Genomic DNA, 26,381 nt, shown 5'->3' with positions numbered 1-26,381 from the left:
GCACACAGCCATCCCTGATTTTGGACAGATACAACACATGGAAGGCAATCAATCAAAAGCACCTGCCACCAACTTTTGGGTAACGTAGTCTAATAAAATAGTGAGATTTGACTGTGTGTGTGTTTTTCTTATTGCACAGCCACATCGGGCTATCTGATGAGTCCATTGAGGGGAACTGAACCCTTGATTTTAGCATTGTAAATCTATAGACTTACTGCTGTACTAGTGGGGGGTGAGATTTGACTGTCACTTTTACAGAGCATGTTTTAGTAATAACGGACTTCAGACTCACTAGGTGATAACGTGGCCCATCTCAAACAGAGATGTATACTTGGACGTCCTAGCATGTTTCACATGAAATAATCCAACATTTTATATTCAATGTAAACACGATTTACTCTCACGAGATAACAAACTATGTTATTTAAATGTATATTCAAGAAATTATTGTAATTTACTGAATTTATTAGTTAAAGATTTAAAAAATACAGACTTATAGAAAAATATATTCCAACAACTACAAAAACCATGGAAACCATTTCCATGCTAATGATATGCAATATGCAGAGATGCCAACTATTTCAAATGACTGAGCGTAATGATTGTAGACAGAGGCCTTTCACAGTTTTAGTCCTTTTAGATTTGCCAGAAACAAGACAATCCGGTGAAAGAAGCTTATTTTTTTCTATCTTGTGAACAATCGCATTGGTGTTTCTATGCTGCTTAGAAAACGAGAAATACCCGTCTACGCGAGCGCTGATTGGCTGACAAGCACTGATGACGTAACTGTGGATTCCCCCATGTACCCAGTAGGGAGAAGCACTGCACTCAAACTATTGGTAGACGTCGGAGATACAAGTATTTTTTATTATTTCAAGCACAAACATGATTATCGCAAGTAGCCATTTGGACTATGTCTTTTATTTATTATCAAAATTTATTTGTATCTCACTAGAAATTTTCTTTTCACCCCTTTCAAGGCCTGGGGGAACAATTTATCACTTTATTGTATAGGCCTATATAATATATAATAATTTGGGAGTTGCAACAAGTCGTAATATTTGTCTGTATGAGCGTATAGTCATAATGTACACACCAAAATCGTAATGGTTGGCATCTCTGAATATGATATGACAACTAGAAGTTTGATTCTTACCTGAATAATAAAATTATAGCAAACACATGGGTAATAATTTAAACATGAACAACATACCTCATGCAAAGGAAAATAATTCCCCAAATACTTCCAGCAACTGCCATTACTCCAAGGAAAGCAATTATTACCACGTACAGTATACTCCAATCTGAAATAATTAAAAGCTTCAATGTGAAAGTAAAATCAGTATGAAGTCAACCTGGAAACAATCAAGATATTGTAACATTAGAGTTCAAATAGACCCACTTTTTTGTAAACACAACTTTCAGTGAGGGTTAAACATAAAATCAGACTCACAAACAAAACACGTGAAGAACCGAATCACTAGCTCTCATCACATGTACACACCTTTTAAAGTGTAATTAAAGTAACAATTCTACTCCTGTTCATAAGAACAATTTACAAATTGTTCTCAAACAGAACTCACAACAGAATTATTTTGTTCTTGAAAACATATTCCAAATAACAGTAAACTTTTAAGTTTTAGTAACAAAACTTTTCTGTTTAAGTGGAATTTAATATCTTAAATTAATTCAACCTACATAGTAAATATGAGATTTAAATTATCTAAATAAACACTATTTTCCCACAAACTTGACATTTAGATATGTTATCTTCCCACAAATTTGACATTTAGATATGTTATCTTCCCACAAACTTGATGTTTAGATATGTTATCATCCCACAAACTTGATGTTTAAATATGTTATCTTCCCACAAATTTGACATTTAGATATGTTATCTTCCCACAAACTTGATGTTTAGATATGCTATCTTCCCACAAACTTCACATTTACACGTCATCTAAATTAATGTTATCTTCCCACAGCTTACCACAGTTACTTTCTTGATGCCCAAAGTAAAACTGGAAAATGTCTTGCATCCAAAATGCTTCACATACACAGAGCTTAGTATACGGGTCACAAGATCCGTGGTTTGAGCATTCATTTTGGCACACTAAAAACAAATAGATCATTGAAATTTGTTGTAAAACAACACACAAGATTAATTTTACACCACTTTTACTAGCTCCAAGGATCTTGTAATCTATTCTATACATGTATTCTTTAACTTAATCTCATTACAAGTTTGTGATTATCTTACATGATTTAGATGGTATTAGTTCAGATGGAAAATGGTGAATTTGCCATTTTCTGTAAATGTACTCTTCAAATACTGCATCTAGTTGAATACTGATGTGTATCCTTTAATAGATTGTTTGAGCAGAGTATTCATCATGAAACTTTGTAGAATGGATGGCAACTGCCTGTTGTGGAGACACAAGTGTAGAGGACAACGTTTTGAAAGTCTTCTGAAGACAAAAGACTGAAGACTTTTAAAATACTGTCCTCTACACTTGTGTCTCCACAACAGACAGTTACCATCCATTCTACAAAGTTTCATCTCTAATCTATATCATTGAATAATGAAATTAAAAAGTTATATTAAAATCCTTAATGCTTAAAGACACACTGTTTAAAATACCTGACTAAATATCTACATGCATGTGGATTAATAAGTTGTGTTTCTGTCAAAATGATAGTTGAGAACACTACGTAATTGTGGGGAGTTTCAGTTCATCAGGAGGGAAAGGTCGTGTTTTAGGCTAAGTTCAGTTTTAGTTCTTGATTCTTTATGAAATATTTCACTTATTGTTTCAGGTGCATAGACAGAAGTGAAGCAGCTGCTTTTTATACAAGTTATCTGGTATTGTTTGGTTTGTTTTCAATTTTGCACAAAGCTACACGAGGGCTAAACGTATATATTTACATGTATCCATGCATGTCAGGCTAAAATCTAAATCTTCTATTCACACTTGATTTACAAATCAAACAAACCATTTTACTATTTACCAACAAACTGTAAATCAGACAAATTAATACAATTTCCAAATAGCTGTAATAGACACAAACAATGTCTTGTAATATTTCTTAGTGTTCACTACTTCCAGCTGCACCAAACCTGATAGATCTAACTGAAGGTCTGAGTATGTAATGAGCATTTTAGTTAAAAGAATCCTGTTGAAAAGGTTGTCACATCTATAACGCATTTAGTCTACAACTAATAGTTACACTGGTTGTGTGTCACATCTGTAATGCTATAAGCCTTAAATGACAATTACAGTGGTTGTATTCAGTAGCTACATTCAGTCCACGGTGTGGTGGTTAAAATAAAAAAGAGGAATCACGATAAGGGTGGTAGGAACTGGATGTACAAATATTACTTATTTTATAACGGTAGAGAAAAAACAGGTGCATGTAGAAATCAAACTGTGACAGAGAACAAAGTATATCTGATATACAAGACATATCCCCAAACATTCAAAGATATGAGAGGTGAACTGGGTAAGTATTCCAAAAATGTTACAGACTTTATCCAGTAAGAGCAAAATTCAACATGATGCTTCTACAGCCTTAGATATTTCACTCAGTATGTTCCTAACACTTGATTACAAGCTGTTTGTAAGACATACCCATGTGTCCTATTTCATATTCACATTGTACTTTATATATACCAAATTGTTCCATCACATCAATTCCATCTTTAACTATTTGGCTAACTTTGTTTATTAGTTTGTATATCTGAAAAATATTTGTTAGTTTTTTTCAATTTGTTTCATTATTTGTCACTATAAGCCTGGTATAAATGATAGTACCAAACATTGTTTTCATTATTTGTCACTATAAGCCTGGTATAAATGATAGTACCAAATAATGTTTTCATTATTTGTCACTATAAGCCTGGTATAAGTGATAGTACCAAACACTGTTTTCATTATTTGTCACTATAAGCCTGGTATAAATGATAGTACCAAATAATGTTTTCATTATTTGTCACTATAAGCCTGGTATAAGTGATAGTACCAAACACTGTTTTCATTATTTGTCACTATAAACCTGGTATAAATGATAGTACCAAACACTGTTTTTGTTATTTGTCACTATAAGCCTGGTATAAATGATAGTACCAAACACTGTTTTCATTATTTGTCACTATAAGCCTGGTATAAATGATAGTACCAAACACTGTTTTTGTTATTTGTCACTATAAGCCTGGTATAAATGATAGTACCAAACATTGTTTTCATTATTTGTCACTATAAACCTGGTATAAGTGATAGTACCAAACACTGTTTTCATTATTTTTCACTATAAGCCTGGTATAAATGATAGTACCAAACACTGTTTTCATTATTTGTCACTATAAGCCTGGTATAAATGATAGTACCAAACACTGTTTTCGTTACTTGTCACAATAAGCCTGGTATAAATGATAGTACCAAACATTGTTTTCATTATTTGTCACTATAAACCTGGTATAAATGATAGTACCAAACACTCTTTTCATTATTTGTCACTATAAGCCTGGTATAAATGATAGTACCAAACACTGTTTTCATTATTTTTCACTATACGCCTGGTATAAATGATAGTACCAAACACTGTTTTCATTACTTGTCACTATAAACCTGGTATAAATGATAGTACCAAACACTGTTTTCATTATTTGTCACTATAAACCTGGTATAAATGATAGTACCAAACACTGTTTTTGTTATTTGTCACTATAAGCCTGGTATAAATGATAGTACCAAACACTGTTTTCATTATTTGTCACTATAAGCCTGGTATAAATGATAGTACCAAACACTGTTTTTGTTATTTGTCACTATAAGCCTGGTATAAATGATAGTACCAAACATTGTTTTCATTATTTGTCACTATAACCCTGGTATAAGTGATAGTACCAAACACTGTTTTCATTATTTTTCACTATAAGCCTGGTATAAATGATAGTACCAAACACTGTTTTCATTATTTGTCACTATAAGCCTGGTATAAATGATAGTACCAAACACTGTTTTCGTTACTTGTCACAATAAGCCTGGTATAAATGATAGTACCAAACATTGTTTTCATTATTTGTCACTATAAACCTGGTATAAATGATAGTACCAAACACTCTTTTCATTATTTGTCACTATAAGCCTGGTATAAATGATAGTACCAAACACTGTTTTCATTATTTTTCACTATACGCCTGGTATAAATGATAGTACCAAACACTGTTTTCATTACTTGTCACTATAAACCTGGTATAAATGATAGTACCAAACATTGTTTTCATTATTTGTCACTATAAGCCTGGTATAAATGATAGTACCAAACATTGTTTTCATTATTTGTCACTATAAGCCTGGTATAAATGATAGTACCAAACACTGTTTTCATTATTTGTCACTATAAGCCTGGTATAAATGATAGTACCAAACACTGTTTTCATTATTTGTCACTATAAGCCTGGTATAAATGATAGTACCAAACATTGTTTTCTTTATTTGTCACTATAAGCCTGGTATAAATGATAGTACCAAACACTGTTTTTGTTATTTGTCACTATAAGCCTGGTATAAATGATAGTACCAAACATTGTTTTCATTATTTGTCACTATAAGCCTGGTATAAATGATAGTACCAAACACTGTTTTCATTATTTGTCACTATAAGCCTGGTATAAATGATAGTACCAAACACTGTTTTCATTATTTGTCACTATAAGCCTGGTATAAATGATCGTACCAAACACTGTTTTCATTATTTGTCACTATAAGCCTGGTATAAATGATAGTACCAAACATTGTTTTCATTATTTGTCACGAAAACCTGGTATAAATGATAGTACCAAACATTGTTTTCATTATTTGTCACTATAAACCTGGTATAAATGATAGTACCAAACACTCTTTTCATTATTTGTCACTATAAGCCTGGTATAAATGATAGTACCAAACACTGTTTTCATTATTTTTCACTATACGCCTGGTATAAATGATAGTACCAAACACTGTTTTCATTACTTGTCACTATAAACCTGGTATAAATGATAGTACCAAACATTGTTTTCATTATTTGTCACTATAAGCCTGGTATAAATGATAGTACCAAACATTGTTTTCATTATTTGTCACTATAAGCCTGGTATAAATGATAGTACCAAACACTGTTTTCATTATTTGTCACTATAAGCCTGGTATAAATGATAGTACCAAACACTGTTTTCATTATTTGTCACTATAAGCCTGGTATAAATGATAGTACCAAACATTGTTTTCTTTATTTGTCACTATAAGCCTGGTATAAATGATAGTACCAAACACTGTTTTTGTTATTTGTCACTATAAGCCTGGTATAAATGATAGTACCAAACATTGTTTTCATTATTTGTCACTATAAGCCTGGTATAAATGATAGTACCAAACACTGTTTTCATTATTTGTCACTATAAGCCTGGTATAAATGATAGTACCAAACACTGTTTTCATTATTTGTCACTATAAGCCTGGTATAAATGATCGTACCAAACACTGTTTTCATTATTTGTCACTATAAGCCTGGTATAAATGATAGTACCAAACACTGTTTTCATTATTTGTCACTATAAGCCTGGTATAAATGATAGTACCAAACATTGTTTTCATTATTTGTCACTATAAGCCTGGTATAAATGATAGTACCAAACACTGTTTTCATTACTTGTCACTATAAGCATGGTATAAATGATAGTACCAAACATTGTTTTCTTTATTTGTCACTATAAGCCTGGTATAAGTGATAGTACCAAACACAGTTTTCATTATTTGTCACTATAAGCCTGGTATAAATGATAGTACCGAACACTGTTTTTGTTATTTGTCACTATAAGCCTGGTATAAATGATAGTACCAAACACTGTTTTCATTATTTGTCACTATAAGCCTGGTATAAATGATAGTACCAAACACTGTTTTTGTTATTTGTCACTATAAGCCTGGTATAAATGATATTACCAAACATTGTTTTCATTATTTGTCACTATAAGCCTGGTATAAATGATAGCACCAAACATTGTTTTCATTATTTGTCACTATAAACCTGGTATAAGTGATAGTACCAAACACTGCTTTCATTATTTGTCACTATAAGCCTGGTATAAATGATAGTACCAAACACTGTTTTCATTACTTGTCACTATAAACCTGGTATAAATGATAGTACCAAACATTGTTTTCATTATTTGTCACTATAAGCCTGGTATAAATGATAGTACCAAACACTGTTTTCATTATTTGTCACTATAAGCCTGGTATAAATGATAGTACCAAACACTGTTTTCATTATTTGTCACTATAAGCCTGGTATAAATGATAGTACCAAACATTGTTTTCATTATTTGTCACTATAAGCCTGGTATAAATGATAGTACCAAACATTGTTTTCATTATTTGTCACTATAAGCCTGGTATAAGTGATAGTACCAAACATTGTTTTCATTATTTGTCACGAAAAGCCTGGTATAAATGATAGTACCAAACACACTTTTCATTATTTTTCACTATAAGCCTGGTATAAATGATAGTACCAAACATTGTTTTCATTATTTGTCACTATAAGCCTGGTATAAGTGATAGTACCAAACATTGTTTTCATTATTTGTCACTATAAGCCTGGTATAAATGATAGTACCAAACACTGTTTTCATTACTTGTCACTATAAGCTTGGTATAAATGATAGTACCAAACATTGTTTTCATTATTTTTCACTATAAGCCTGGTATAAATGATAGTACCAAACACTGTTTTCATTATTTGTCACTATAAGCCTGGTATAAATGATAGTACCAAACACTGTTTTTGTTATTTGTCACTGTAAGCCTGGTATAAGTGATAGTACCAAACATTGTTTTCATTATTTGTCACTATAAACCTGGTATAAGTGATAGTACCAAACACTGTTTTCATTATTTTTCACTATAAGCCTGGTATAAATGATAGTACCAAACACTGTTTTTGTTATTTGTCACTATAAGCCTGGTATAAATGATAGTACCAAACACTGTTTTCATTATTTGTCACTATAAGCCTGGTATAAATGATAGTACCAAACACTGTTTTCATTATTTGTCACTATAAGCCTGGTATAAATGATATTACCAAACATTGTTATCATTATTTGTCACTATAAACCTGGTATAAATGATAGCACCAAATACTGTTTTCATTATTTGTCACTATAAGCCTGGTATAAATGATAGTACCAAACATTGTTTTCATTATTTGTCACTATAAACCTGGTATAAATGATAGTACCAAACATTGTTTTCTTTATTTGTCACTATAAGCCTGGTATAAGTGATAGTACCAAACACTGTTTTCATTATTTGTCACTATAAGCCTGGTATAAATGATAGTACCAAACACTGTTTTTGTTATTTGTCACTATAAGCCTGGTATAAATGATAGTACCAAACACTGTTTTCATTATTTGTCACTATAAGCCTGGTATAAATGATAGTACCAAACACTGTTTTCATTATTTGTCACTATAAGCCTGGTATAAATGATAGTACCAAACACTGTTTTCATTACTTGTCACTATAAGCCTGGTATAAGTGACAGTACCAAACACTGTTTTCATTATTTGTCACTATAAGCCTGGTATAAATGATAGTACCAAACACTGTTTTTGTTATTTGTCACTATAAGCCTGGTATAAATGATAGTACCAAACACTGTTTTCATTATTTGTCACTATAAGCCTGGTATAAATGATAGTACCAAACACTGTTTTCATTATTTGTCACTATAAGCCTGGTATAAATGATATTACCAAACATTGTTTTCATTATTTGTCACTATAAGCCTGGTATAAATGATAGTACCAAACATTGTTTTCATTATTTGTCACTATAAACCTGGTATAAGTGATAGTACCAAACACTGTTTTCATTATTTGTCACTATAAGCCTGGTATAAATGATAGTACCAAACACTGTTTTCATTATTTGTCACTATAAGCCTGGTATAAATGATAGTACCAAACACTGTTTTCATTATTTGTCACTATAAGCCTGGTATAAATGATAGTACCAAACACTGTTTTCATTATTTGTCACTATAAGCCTGGTATAAGTGATAGTACCAAACACAGTTTTCATTATTTGTCACTATAAGCCTGGTATAAATGATAGTACCAAACACTGTTTTCATTATTTTTCACTATAAGCCTGGTATAAATGATAGTACCAAACACTGTTTTCATTACTTGTCACTATAAGCCTGGTATAAATGATAGTACCAAACATTGTTTTCATTATTTTTCACTATAAGCCTGGTATAAATGATAGTACCAAACACTGTTTTCATTATTTGTCACTATAAGCCTGGTATAAATGATAGTACCAAACACTGTTTTTGTTATTTGTCACTATAAGCCTGGTATAAATGATAGTACCAAACACTGTTTTCATTATTTGTCACTATAAGCCTGGTATAAATGATAGTACCAAACACTGTTTTCATTATTTGTCACTATAAGCCTGGTATAAATGATAGTACCAAACACTGTTTTCATTATTTGTCACTATAAGCCTGGTATAAATGATAGTACCAAACACTGTTTTCATTACTTGTCACTATAAGCCTGGTATAAATGATAGTACCAAACATTGTTTTCATTATTTTTCACTATAAGCCTGGTATAAATGATAGTACCAAACACTGTTTTCATTATTTGTCACTATAAGCCTGGTATAAATGATAGTACCAAACATTGTTTTCATTATTTTTCACTATAAGCCTGGTATAAATGATAGTACCAAACACTGTTTTCATTATTTGTCACTATAAGCCTGGTATAAATGATAGTACCAAACACTGTTTTCATTACTTGTCACTATAAGCCTGGTATAAATGATAGTACCAAACATTGTTTTCATTATTTTCACTATAAGCCTGGTATAAATGATAGTACCAAACACTGTTTTCATTATTTGTCACTATAAGCCTGGTATAAATGATAGTACCAAACACTGTTTTTGTTATTTGTCACTATAAGCCTGGTATAAATGATAGTACCAAACACTGTTTTCATTATTTGTCACTATAAGCCTGGTATAAATGATAGTACCAAACACTGTTTTCATTACTTGTCACTATAAGCCTGGTATAAATGATAGTACCAAACACTGTTTTCATTATTTGTCACTATAAGCCTGGTATAAATGATAGTACCAAACACTGTTTTCATTACTTGTCACTATAAGCCTGGTATAAATGATAGTACCAAACATTGTTTTCATTATTTTTCACTATAAGCCTGGTATAAATGATAGTACCAAACACTGTTTTCATTATTTGTCACTATAAGCCTGGTATAAATGATAGTACCAAACATTGTTTTCATTATTTTTCACTATAAGCCTGGTATAAATGATAGTACCAAACACTGTTTTCATTATTTGTCACTATAAGCCTGGTATAAATGATAGTACCAAACACTGTTTTTGTTATTTGTCACTATAAGCCTGGTATAAATGATAGTACCAAACATTGTTTTCATTATTTGTCACTATAAGCCTGGTATAAATGATAGTACCAAACACTGTCTTCATTATTTGTCACTATAAGCCTGGTATAAATGATAGTACCAAACACTGTTTTTGTTATTTGTCACTATAAGCCTGGTATAAATGATAGTACCAAACATTGTTATCATTATTTGTCACTATAAGCCTGGTATAAATGATAGTACCAAACACTGTTTTTATTATTTGTCACTATAAGCCTGGTATAAATGATAGTACCAAACATTGTTTTCATTACTTGTCACTATAAACCTGGTATAAATGATAGTACCAAACACTGTTTTCATTATTTGTCACTATAAGCCTGGTATAAATGATAGTACCAAACACTGTTTTCATTACTTGTCACTATAAGCCTGGTATAAATGATAGTACCAAACACTGTTTTTGTTATTTGTCACTATAAGCCTGGTATAAATGATAGTACCAAACATTGTTTTCATTATTTGTCACTATAAGCCTGGTATAAATGATAGTACCAAACACTGTCTTCATTATTTGTCACTATAAGCCTGGTATAAATGATAGTACCAAACACTGTTTTTGTTATTTGTCACTATAAGCCTGGTATAAATGATAGTACCAAACATTGTTATCATTATTTGTCACTATAAGCCTGGTATAAATGATAGTACCAAACACTGTTTTTATTATTTGTCACTATAAGCCTGGTATAAATGATAGTACCAAACATTGTTTTCATTACTTGTCACTATAAACCTGGTATAAATGATAGTACCAAACACTGTTTTCATTATTTGTCACTATAAGCCTGGTATAAATGATAGTACCAAACACTGTTTTCATTATTTGTCACTATAAGCCTGGTATAAATGATAGTACCAAACACTGTTTTCATTATTTGTCACTATAAGCCTGGTATAAATGATAGTACCAAACATTGTTATCATTATTTGTCACTATAAGCCTGGTATAAATGATAGTACCAAACATTGTTTTCATTATTTGTCACTATAAATCTGGTATAAATGATAGTACCAAACACTGTTTTCATTATTTGTCACTATAAGCCTGGTATAAATGATAGTACCAAACACTGTTTTCATTATTTGTCACTATAAGCCTGGTATAAATGATAGTACCAAACACTGTTTTCATTATTTGTCACTATAAGCCTGGTATAAATGATAGTACCAAACACTGTTTTCATTATTTGTCACTATAAGCCTGGTATAAATGATAGTACCAAACATTGTTATCATTATTTGTCACTATAAGCCTGGTATAAATGATAGTACCAAACATTGTTTTCATTATTTGTCACTATAAATCTGGTATAAATGATAGTACCAAACACTGTTTTCATTATTTGTCACTATAAGCCTGGTATAAATGATAGTACCAAACACTGTTTTCATTATTTGTCACTATAAGCCTGGTATAAATGATAGTACCAAACATTGTTATCATTATTTGTCACTATAAGCCTGGTATAAATGATAGTACCAAACACTGTTTTCATTATTTGTCACTATAAGCCTGGTATAAATGATAGTACCAAACACTGTTTTCATTATTTATCACTATAAGCCTGGTATAAATGATAGTACCAAACATTGTTATCATTATTTGTCACTATAAGCCTGGTATAAATGATAGTACCAAACACTGTTTTCATTATTTGTCACTATAAGCCTGGTATAAATGATAGTACCAAACACTGTTTTCATTATTTGTCACTATAAGCCTGGTATAAATGATAGTACCAAACACTGTTTTCATTATTTGTCACTATAAGCCTGGTATAAATGATAGTACCAAACATTGTTATCATTATTTGTCACTATAAGCCTGGTATAAATGATAGTACCAAACACTGTTTTCATTATTTGTCACTATAAGCCTGGTATAAATGATAGTACCAAACACTGTTTTCATTATTTGTCACTATAAGCCTGGTATAAATGATAGTACCAAACATTGTTATCATTATTTGTCACTATAAGCCTGGTATAAATGATAGTACCAAACACTGTTTTCATTATTTGTCACTATAAGCCTGGTATAAATGATAGTACCAAACACTGTTTTCATTATTTGTCACTATAAGCCTGGTATAAATGATAGTACCAAACATTGTTATCATTATTTGTCACTATAAGTCTGGTATAAATGATAGTACCAAACATTGTTTTCATTATTTGTCACTATAAACCTGGTATAAATGATAGTACCAAACACTGTTTTCATTATTTGTCACTATAAGCCTGGTATAAATGATAGTACCAAACATTGTTATCATTATTTGTCACTATAAGCCTGGTATAAATGATAGTACCAAACACTGTTTTCATTATTTGTCACTATAAGCCTGGTATAAATGATAGTACCAAACATTGTTATCATTATTTGTCACTATAAGCCTGGTATAAATGATAGTACCAAACACTGTTTTCATTATTTGTCACTATAAGCCTGGTATAAATGATAATACCAAACACTGTTTTCATTATTTGTCACTATAAGCCTGGTATAAATGATAGTACCAAACATTGTTATCATTATTTGTCACTATAAGCCTGGTATAAATGATAGTACCAAACACTGTTTTCATTATTTGTCACTATAAGCCTGGTATAAATGATAGTACCAAACACTGTTTTCATTATTTGTCACTATAAGCCTGGTATAAATGATAGTACCAAACATTGTTATCATTATTTGTCACTATAAACCTGGTATAAATGATAGTACCAAACACTGTTTTCATTATTTGTCACTATAAGCCTGGTATAAATGATAGTACCAAACATTGTTATCATTATTTGTCACTATAAGCCTGGTATAAATGATAGTACCAAACATTGTTTTCATTATTTGTCACTATAAACCTGGTATAAATGATAGTACCAAACACTGTTTTCATTATTTGTCACTATAAGCCTGGTATAAATGATAGTACCAAACATTGTTTTCATTACTTGTCACTCTAAACCTGGTATAAATGATAGTACCAAACACTGTTTTCATCATTTGTCACTATAAGCCTGGTATAAATGATAGTACCAAACACTGTTTTCATTATTTGTCACTATAAGCCTGGTATAAATGATAGTACCAAACACTGTTTTCATTATTTGTCACTATAAGCCTGGTATAAATGATAGTACCAAACACTGTTTTCATTATTTGTCACTATAAGCCTGGTATAAATGATAGTACTAAACACTGTTTTCATTATTTGTCACTGTAAGCCTGGTATAAATGATAGTACCAAACACTGTTTTCATTATTTGTCACTATAAGCCTGGTATAAATGATAGTGCCAAACATTGTTATCATTATTTGTCACTATAAGCCTGGTATAAATGATAGTGCCAAACATTGTTTTCATTATTTGTCACTATAAGCCTGGTATAAATGATAGTGCCAAACACTGTTTTCATTACTTGTCACTATAAGCCTGGTATAAATGATAGTACCAAACACTGTTTTCATTATTTGTCACTATAAGCCTGGTATAAATGATAGTACCAAACACTGTTTTCATTATTTGTCACTATAAGCCTGGTGTAAAATGATAGTACCAAACACTGTTTTCATTATTTGTCACTATAAGCCTGGTATAAATGATAGTACCAAACACTGTTTTCATTATTTGTCACTATAAGCCTGGTATAAATGATAGTACCAAACACTGTTTTCATTATTTGTCACTATAAGCCTGGTATAAATGATAGTACCAAACACTGTTTTCATTATTTGTCACTATAAACCTGGTATAAATGATAGTACCAAACACTGTTTTCATTATTTGTCACTATAAGCCTGGTATAAATGATAGTACCAAACATTGTTTTCATTATTTGTCACTATAAGCCTGGTATAAATGATAGTACCAAACACTGTTTTCATTATTTGTCACTATAAGCCTGGTATAAATGATAGTACCAAACACTGTTTTCATTATTTGTCACTATAAACCTGGTATAAATGATAGTACCAAACACTGTTTTCATTATTTGTCACTATAAACCTGGTATAAATGATAGTACCAAACACTGTTTTCATTATTTGTCACTATAAACCTGGTATAAATGATAGTACCAAACACTGTTTTCATTATTTGTCACTATAAACCTGGTATAAATGATAGTACCAAACACTGTTTTCATTATTTGTCACTATAAACCTGGTATAAATGATAGTACCAAACACTGTTTTCATTATTTGTCACTATAAACCTGGTATAAATGATAGTACCAAACACTGTTTTCATTATTTGTCACTATAAACCTGGTATAAATGATAGTACCAAACACTGTTTTCATTATTTGTCACTATAAACCTGGTATAAATGATAGTACCAAACACTGTTTTCATTATTTGTCACTATAAACCTGGTATAAATGATAGTACCAAACACTGTTTTCATTATTTGTCACTATAAGCCTGGTATAAATGATAGTACCAAACACTGTTTTCATTATTTGTCACTATAAGCCTGGTATAAATGATAGTACCAAACACTGTTTTCATTATTTGTCACTATAAGCCTGGTATAAATGATAGTACCAAACACTGTTTTCATTATTTGTCACTATAAGCCTGGTATAAATGATAGTACCAAACACTGTTTTCATTATTTGTCACTATAAACCTGGTATAAATGATAGTACCAAACACTGTTTTCATTATTTGTCACTATAAACCTGGTATAAATGATAGTACCAAACACTGTTTTCATTATTTGTCACTATAAGCCTGGTATAAATGATAGTACCAAACACTGTTTTCATTATTTGTCACTATAAGCCTGGTATAAATGATAGTACCAAACATTGTTATCATTATTTGTCACTATAAGCCTGGTATAAATGATAGTACCAAACATTGTTTTCATTATTTGTCACTATAAACCTGGTATAAATGATAGTACCAAACACTGTTTTCATTATTTGTCACTATAAGCCTGGTATAAATGATAGTACCAAACATTGTTATCATTATTTGTCACTATAAGCCTGGTATAAATGATAGTACCAAACACTGTTTTCATTATTTGTCACTATAAGCCTGGTATAAATGATAGTACCAAACATTGTTATCATTATTTGTCACTATAAGCCTGGTATAAATGATAGTACCAAACACTGTTTTCATTATTTGTCACTATAAGCCTGGTATAAATGATAATACCAAACACTGTTTTCATTATTTGTCACTATAAGCCTGGTATAAATGATAGTACCAAACACTGTTTTCATTATTTGTCACTATAAGCCTGGTATAAATGATAGTACCAAACACTGTTTTCATTATTTGTCACTATAAGCCTGGTATAAATGATAGTACCAAACATTGTTATCATTATTTGTCACTATAAACCTGGTATAAATGATAGTACCAAACACTGTTTTCATTATTTGTCACTATAAGCCTGGTATAAATGATAGTACCAAACATTGTTATCATTATTTGTCACTATAAGCCTGGTATAAATGATAGTACCAAACATTGTTTTCATTATTTGTCACTATAAACCTGGTATAAATGATAGTACCAAACACTGTTTTCATTATTTGTCACTATAAGCCTGGTATAAATGATAGTACCAAACATTGTTTTCATTACTTGTCACTCTAAACCTGGTATAAATGATAGTACCAAACACTGTTTTCATCATTTGTCACTATAAGCCTGGTATAAATGATAGTACCAAACACTGTTTTCATTATTTGTCACTATAAGCCTGGTATAAATGATAGTACCAAACACTGTTTTCATTATTTGTCACTATAAGCCTGGTATAAATGATAGTACCAAACACTGTTTTCATTATTTGTCACTATAAGCCTGGTATAAATGATAGTACCAAACACTGTTTTCATTACTTGTCACTATAAGCCTGGTATAAATGATAGTACCAAACACTGTTTTCATTATTTGTCACTATAAGCCTGGTATAAATGATAGTACCAAACACTGTTTTCATTATTTGTCACTATAAGCCTGGTAAAATGATAGTACCAAACACTGTTTTCATTATTTGTCACTATAAGCCTGGTATAAATGATAGTACCAAACACTGTTTTCATTATTTGTCACTATAAGCCTGGTATAAATGATAGTACCAAACACTGTTTTCATTATTTGTCACTATAAGCCTGGTATAAATGATAGTACCAAACACTGTTTTCATTATTTGTCACTATAAACCTGGTATAAATGATAGTACCAAACACTGTTTTCATTATTTGTCACTATAAGCCTGGTATAAATGATAGTACCAAACATTGTTTTCATTATTTGTCACTATAAGCCTGGTATAAATGATAGTACCAAACACTGTTTTCATTATTTGTCACTATAAGCCTGGTATAAATGATAGTACCAAACACTGTTTTCATTATTTGTCACTATAAACCTGGTATAAATGATAGTACCAAACACTGTTTTCATTATTTGTCACTATAAACCTGGTATAAATGATAGTACCAAACACTGTTTTCATTATTTGTCACTATAAACCTGGTATAAATGATAGTACCAAACACTGTTTTCATTATTTGTCACTATAAACCTGGTATAAATGATAGTACCAAACACTGTTTTCATTATTTGTCACTATAAACCTGGTATAAATGATAGTACCAAACACTGTTTTCATTATTTGTCACTATAAACCTGGTATAAATGATAGTACCAAACACTGTTTTCATTATTTGTCACTATAAACCTGGTATAAATGATAGTACCAAACACTGTTTTCATTATTTGTCACTATAAACCTGGTATAAATGATAGTACCAAACACTGTTTTCATTATTTGTCACTATAAACCTGGTATAAATGATAGTACCAAACACTGTTTTCATTATTTGTCACTATAAGCCTGGTATAAATGATAGTACCAAACACTGTTTTCATTATTTGTCACTATAAGCCTGGTATAAATGATAGTACCAAACACTGTTTTCATTATTTGTCACTATAAGCCTGGTATAAATGATAGTACCAAACACTGTTTTCATTATTTGTCACTATAAGCCTGGTATAAATGATAGTACCAAACACTGTTTTCATTATTTGTCACTATAAACCTGGTATAAATGATAGTACCAAACACTGTTTTCATTATTTGTCACTATAAACCTGGTATAAATGATAGTACCAAACACTGTTTTCATTATTTGTCACTATAAACCTGGTATAAATGATAGTACCAAACACTGTTTTCATTATTTGTCACTATAAACCTGGTATAAATGATAGTACCAAACACTGTTTTCATTATTTGTCACTATAAACCTGGTATAAATGATAGTACCAAACACTGTTTTCATTATTTGTCACTATAAACCTGGTATAAATGATAGTACCAAACACTGTTTTCATTATTTGTCACTATAAACCTGGTATAAATGATAGTACCAAACACTGTTTTCATTATTTGTCACTATAAACCTGGTATAAATGATAGTACCAAACACTGTTTTCATTATTTGTCACTATAAACCTGGTATAAATGATAGTACCAAACACTGTTTTCATTATTTGTCACTATAAGCCTGGTATAAATGATAGTACCAAACACTGTTTTCATTATTTGTCACTATAAGCCTGGTATAAATGATAGTACCAAACACTGTTTTCATTATTTGTCACTATAAGCCTGGTATAAATGATAGTACCAAACACTGTTTTCATTATTTGTCACTATAAGCCTGGTATAAATGATAGTACCAAACACTGTTTTCATTATTTGTCACTATAAGCCAAAGCTCATGTTTCATCCTGTTTACAAACTTTGTTATTTATTTAAAGAAGAGTTTTCAACACGTATTTCTATCAGGTTAATCAGGGCCATTATTTCTAAGCAAAAAAAACTCTTACTTATCAATTGATATCTTAATGATTTTCAGGCCAACTATTGACAACTGAGGATAATGTACTGATCTATGTTGAAACATGTAGAATATAATGGGCTGTGACGATTACAAGATTAACCGGTTACGGTTCGGTTACTGCTTTTAACCGGTTAATCTAAGATTTTTTTCCAAGAAAAATAAACAAGGGAAAACAATACGATTATCGACATGTAAATATTCCATTATTTGACCTTGACACTGGTATGTTTGCCTATCGTAATTTTACGAACTGCTTGCCTTTTTGTTTGGTTGAATTTTCGTTGTTGTTGAAAGTCTTTAGAGTTTTTGTTAACGTTCGGTGCAGCCGTCACGCAAATTCCTAGGGCTGTGACGATTACACGATTAACCGGTTATGGTTTGGTTACGAAGCAAAGATTAACCTGTTACAAAAGTCCGTAATTGTAGCAGCCCTAGTAGAGTATATTAAACTGTTTTAGAGTCTCGTCAGGTTTTTACTGATTTTAATCCTGTATATTATTTGTATTTTTAAAATTGTGTATAATATAATTGTGAGTTTTTTCACTTTGAACATTACGGAAGTGACAAGGAACTTTAAAACCATGGTTCGAACACTAGAAGATATGATACATACATACCAACTGTGTCTAAAGTTAAAATATAAAAGTTGAGCAAGCTACTATCAGTCAGAAGCTTTTTCCTCAAGGCTGCAACTACATCCACTCCTTTCACTGGAGTAACGGTTCCTCCAGGTTGAGTTTTTTCTGCTATGAAAGTGAGCCTCACCCTAGTAGAGAAAGGTGTATTTAGTTAAGCCTATTGAGGAAAACATAGTCACACGACAGCACTGTTATTGTTAACCTATACTGACTTAAACATGTAATGGAATAATAAATGTAGAAAAACATGGCACCAAAAGTATATAAACTGATGCACGAACAGAAAGATAACTGGAATCACGTGTCTTTTTGAATTTTACTTAAATAAATAATATCAAAAAACAACCAATGGCAAAACAGTTAATGCATCTACAAATAAACAATGAAAGAAGAGAAAATAATAAATAACATGCCTATGGAAACTGATGTGACAGAATAGCAAATATACCAACAACAACAGAATAAAAACATACGCAAACCATGAAAAAATAGCAAAAAATACACAAGCCAATGAAAATATATCAGATATTGTGTTTAAGCCAATGAAAATAAACCAAAAAAGAAATGATAATTAATGACCACAAACAAGAGGTGAAAGAGATGTGTAAATTAAACCGAGTTTAGTATAAGAGAAAATATGTAGATTAATGAATACCAAAGAGAACAAAGTAAGAAGAGACTAGAAAATAACCTTTACAAGTAACAGAAAAAATATATGTTTATAAATTCTAGCCAAAAAAAAGTTACTGATCTCCAAAGAGAATATACAAACAAAATAATCACCTACATTAAATGCTCCTAATATAAGGGATATGTTCAACCTTATTGTTATAAAATAACAAACAAACACTGAACAGACACTTACTTGGAAAGGTAAAATTTACACAAGTTATATTTCTAGTTAACATGTTACAATTTCTTGTAAAACATTAGTGTTGGAACAGTAGGAATGCCTGTTCTCACCTTCGGGTCTGTCTGTCAGCATCCAAGCTGAGGACACGGATCTTACATTCTCCAAGTGAATGTAGCAGGAGCTCCAGTTGTTTCATAAGTGTATCCTGAAGTTAATTAAAACATGATTTAATTTTTTACATCATTTATACACAAGATGGCTGCCAAACATTTCTCAATTACATCAACATTTCTATTTCATTAAAAAAACAAAATTACCAAAAATTTTATAGTTAAAAGGATTAGAACTTCAGTTTATGAATTTGGTTCTTTAATACTATTTGTTGTCGTGTTTGGTACGCTAACACCGTTTGCTGTCGTGTTTGGTACGCTAACACCGTTTGCTGTCGTGTTTGGTACACTAACACGGTTTGTTGTCGTGTTTGGTACGCTAACACCGTTTGTTGTCGTGTTTGGTACCCTAACACTGTTTGTTGTCGTGTTTGGTACCCTAACACTGTTTGTTGTCGTGTTTGGTACACTAACACCGTTTGTTGTCATGTTTGGTACACTAACCTCTTTATTTATACACTATTCTGTTACACTAATATTTCCTTCTGTATACAGTTCCCTGACTTCATATTATGCTGTATTATTAAGTACACTAGTGACATGTCATGTTCAGTATGTTTACATAACTATGTGTATATTTGGTACACTAACATGGTTTCATGTTTGATTTGGTAAACTAGCAAGATTTCACATTGTATTTGATACAGGTTACCTCATACCTAACATACACTATATCTGACACATTAATATCACCTGATACCTAACTTAACTATATCTGATACAATATCACCTGATACCTAACATACACTATATCTGATACAATATCACCTGATACCTAACATACACTATATCTGATACAATATCACCTCATACCTAACATACACTATATCTGACACATTAATATCACGTCATACCTAACATACACTATATCTGATACAATATCACCTCATACCTAACATACACTATATCTGATACAATATCACCTCATATCTAACATACACTATATCTGATACAATATCACCTCATACCTAACATACACAATATCTGATACAATATCACCTCATACCTAACATACACAAAATCTGATACAATATCACCTCATACCTAACATACACTATATCTGATACAATATTACCTGATACCTAACATAAACTATATCTGATACAATATCACCTCATACCTAACATACACTATATCTGATACAATATCACCTCATATCTAACATACACTATATCTGATACAATATCACCTCATACCTAACATACACAATATCTGATACAATATCACCTCATACCTAACATACACTATATCTGATACAATATTACCTGATACCTAACATGAACTATATCTGATACAATATCACCTCATACCTAACATACACTATATCTGATACAATATCACCTCATACCTAACATACACTATATCTGATACAATATCACCTCATACCTAACATACACTATATCTGATACAATATCACCTCATACCTAACATACACTATATCTGATACAATATCACCTCATACCTAACATACACTATATCTGATACAATATCACCTCATACCTAACATACACTATATCTGATACAATATCACCTCATACCTAACATACACTATATCTGATACAATATCACCTCATACCTAACATAAACTATATCTGATACAATATCACCTCATACCTAACATACACTATATCTGATACAATATCACCTCATACCTAACATACACTATATCTGATACAATATCACCTCATACCTAACATACACTATATCTGATACAATATCACCTCATACCTAACATACACAATATCTGATACAATATCACCTCATACCTAACATACACTATATCTGATACAATATCTGATACAATATCACCTCATACCTAACATACACAATATCTGATACAATATCACCTCATACCTAACATACACAATATCTGATACAATATCACCTCATACCTAACATACACTATATCTGATACAATATCACCTCATACCTAACATACACAATATCTGATACAATATCACCTCATACCTAACATACACAATATCTGATACAATATCACCTCATACCTAACATACACTATATCTGACACATTAATATCACCTGATACCTAACATAAACTATATCTGATACAATATCACCTCATACCTAACATACACTATATCTGATACAATATCACCTCATACCTAACATACACTATATCTGACACATTAATATCACCTCATACCTAACATACACTATATCTGATACAATATCACCTCACACCTAACATACACTATATCTGACACATTAATATCACCTCATACCTAACATACACTATATCTGATAAAATATCACCTCATACCTAACATACACTATATCTGATATAATATCACCTCACACCTAACATACACAATATCTGATACAATATCACCTCATACCTAACATACACTATATCTGACACATTAATATTACCTGATACCTAACATGAACTATATCTGATACAATATCACCTCATACCTAACATACACTATATCTGATACAATATCACCTGATACCTAACATACACTATATCTGATACAATATCACCTCATACCTAACATACACTATATCTGACACATTAATATCACCTCATACCTGACACACTATATCTGATACAATATCACCTCATACCTAACATACACTATATCTGACACATTAATATTACCTGATACCTAACATAAACTATATCTGATACAATATCACCTCATACCTAACATACACTATATCTGATACAATATCACCTCATACCTAACATACACTATATCTGATACAATATCACCTCATACCTAACATACACAATATCTGATACAATATCACCTCATACCTAACATACACTATATCTGATACAATATCACCTCATACCTAACATACACTATATCTGATACAATATCACCTCATACCTAACATACACTATATCTGATACAATATCACCTCATACCTAACATACACAATATCTGATACAATATCACCTCATACCTAACATACACAATATTCGATACAATATCACCTCATACCTAACATACACTATATCTGATACAATATCACCTCATACCTAACATACACTATATCTGACACATTAATATCACCTCATACCTAACATACACTATATCTGATACAATATCACCTCATACCTAACATACACTATATCTGATACAATATCACCTCATACCTAACATACACTATATCTGACACATTAATATTACCTGATACCTAACATAAACTATATCTGATACAATATCACCTCATACCTAACATACACTATATCTGATACAATATCACCTCATACCTAACATACACTATATCTGATACAATATCACCTCATACCTAACATACACTATATCTGATACAATATCACCTCATACCTAACATACACTATATCTGATACAATATCACCTCATACCTAACATACACTATATCTGATACAATATCACCTCATACCTAACATACACTATATCTCTGATACAATATCACCTCATACCTAACATACACTATATCTGATACAATATCACCTCATACCTAACATACACAATATCTGATACAATATCACCTCATACCTAACATACACTATATCTGATACAATATCACCTCATACCTAACATACACTATATCTGACACATTAATATCACCTCATACCTAACATACACTATATCTGATACAATATCACCTCATACCTAACATACACTATATCTGATACAATATCACCTCATACCTAACATACACAATATCTGACACAATATCACCTCATACCTAACATACACTATATCTGATACAATATCACCTCATACCTAACATACACTATATCTGATACAATATCACCTCATACCTAACATACACTATATCTGATACGATATCACCTCATACCTATAATGTCTTTCTATTACTTAATTATATAATTTTTAAATATAATATTTAACCTATGAAAAGCATGATTTCAATAAGATCGATGAGAATTATTAAGCTATTATCAAACTCAACCGAAATTCCTCTATATTTTCACTAGTTTAACCGTTTTCTATACCACTTTAAACAAAAAATTATTAAGTGAATAGTTTCAGAAGATCTATCGAAGTTTGGTAGATTTGAAGAAACCCAACCTATACCTAACCTCTTGTTCAGCAGTGAAACTTTTAATGTCAGCATTCAAAACAAGTTCCACTTGATCCAGCAGAGTCAATGGATTCTTCACAATCAAGGATGCAGAATCAGAACTGGATACACCCTGCTCATCTGTAACAGTTAGATGAAACAGGTAACGGCCTGGTATGACATTAATCAATTTCAAGAGTGAACTGTGGTCAGAATTTTCTATGATGTCCTGTCAAAAGATAAATCAAATGGCAAATTTATTACACTATGGAACACAAATTTTGTTCCTGGATAGTATGTGTTATGTTTTAATTCCTTATGTTGTAAAAGTACAGAAAATGGCCATTATTCCCTTCAAACTTTGCTTTTGTGACCTGGATAATGAAATTTAGAAATTAATCTATATGTAAAAACGGGCAAATTTTCACATTTTCATTTACATAAGGTCTGAATAAAACAACGTATGAATCAAGATTTACATGTATTTATACTAAAGTTATACAAAAATGTTTAGAAGTGAGTAGTTTTTCGAGATTTGCGACTGTAATGTAAACCACTTCCACATATCAGCCCCCAAATATAGTCTCCCGTCATGTTTTTGTTATATGCACTCAGGTCACAAAAACAAAGTTTGAAGAGACAAATAGGTCTTTTCTATTTACTTTAGACATAAACAATTGGGAAATAACACTTTCTGTCCAGGAACAAGAAAAAGTAACAATTTTGTTACACGGCGTTCTTCATTCATTCAGGCATAATGAATGGAGAAAAATAAAACAGTTTTGAAGTATAAATAACACTTGAAAAGTCCTTTCAATCTATCACTGATAGCCAAAACAGCCTCTGTAGCATCTTATTAGGGATATAATTCCTATAAAAGTTTCACCTTGAAGCGTAATACCATTGATAAAGAACATGTTTCTTAATTAAAAGCAGTTTTACTTATTAAAATTGTTTTATCTTTTCTTAATCAATAACAAACATTTATGAGAATGTTTTTATTAGTTCTTTCTTTGTTAAAAAAACAACAATGAAATTATAAAGTAAAATAAAACATATTGCCCTAATTCTTAGTTCATAAAATAATCCAATTTACCCCTGCAGCTAGTGATGATGGATCTCTGGTCCAACGGAAAGAAATTATTTCCACATCATCCCATGACTTACTTCCATTCAATACCACCAGGCCACAAGGCAGGTTGATGGTTTTGTCACCACCAGCATTTGCTCTGGGTGGTGTATTTTTTCCTGTGGGTCAAAATGACTTTTTTTTAAATATAAGAAATGGGGAAATATTGTGAAGTGCTTTCTGTTTGGAAAGATAGATATTTTAATAAAATGTATTACACAAACTTATCGTGTTTCCTTGCAAAAATAAGGAAATTTATACTGTGTCAGTTATATTCAGTAAAACAACCTTACAAAAGAATGTGTTATTTGTAGCCATCCCTAATCCTAAACTACTGACCAGAAGCAAGGTAACAAATTGGCTGTGATCTATCAAACATAATCCATGCTTAGATACTGTCAGATTTATAATACACTCATAGCTTTGAAGCATCTGGAATAATTTGCAATATGGTATAGATATGAATCTAGCTCCAATATCCTCTTCTTTACCACACAGTCAAAATGTGACCACATTACAAAATATTTTATACTTTAGGGAAAATGATACTTTCTGTGAAACTTGAAAGAATACAAATATCCTGTTTCTTTCCTCCTAGTTTAGAGGAACATGAAAGTATTGGTAATGGATGCAGACAGGATATTCTGACTAATACTTGAATAGAATAAGGTGATTTTCTTATCTGATTAACTACATGTATTGATTAGTTTCATGTGAAATAACCAATTAATCAATTAATAATCAATCAATAATTAATTAATTTATGATTAAGATATTTCGTGTCAAAAAATAACTAGTATTTATGTTTTCATTTATTACAGCTATTTATATTCAAAATTATAATTATATCAGTTGAATTTCTTTTTAAATTCCTTGGCACTTATGTAATTTTCAACATTTAAAAAACTCACAATTATTTAATACATAATTCTGATCATAAATATGTATTAACTAATTATTGTTTTAAAATAATTGTCAGTTTTTTTAAAAAAATCAATTAATATTAGAAAAATAATAAACTACTCAAAACAGATGTTTCCAATTATTCCAGTCATCCAGAATTAATATATCCAATCATAAATTTTTGGTTATCCAGTTATCAGGCAGGGTTCTTCAT

At 30.8% G+C, this 26,381-nt stretch overlaps 1 protein-coding gene across 1 annotated transcript in view; it reads right to left on the bottom strand.

The window, feature by feature from the left end:
• The window catches only part of LOC143246701 (dyslexia-associated protein KIAA0319-like protein), an 86,579-nt gene that overhangs the window by 10,682 nt on the left and 49,516 nt on the right, over positions 1 to 26,381 (bottom strand). Inside the window, 6 exon segments of the mRNA XM_076493789.1 lie at positions 1,214 to 1,304; positions 1,991 to 2,113; positions 19,048 to 19,196; positions 20,032 to 20,126; positions 24,155 to 24,364; positions 25,232 to 25,383. Coding sequence (XP_076349904.1) covers positions 1,214 to 1,304; positions 1,991 to 2,113; positions 19,048 to 19,196; positions 20,032 to 20,126; positions 24,155 to 24,364; positions 25,232 to 25,383 — 820 coding nt within the window.

This window comes from Tachypleus tridentatus, chromosome 3 (assembly GCF_004210375.1).
Source record: "Tachypleus tridentatus isolate NWPU-2018 chromosome 3, ASM421037v1, whole genome shotgun sequence".
Lineage (NCBI taxonomy): Eukaryota > Metazoa > Arthropoda > Merostomata > Xiphosura > Limulidae > Tachypleus > Tachypleus tridentatus.
The sequence above is the reverse complement of the archived record's forward strand: the minus strand, read 5'-3'. Positions and strand labels throughout refer to the sequence as shown.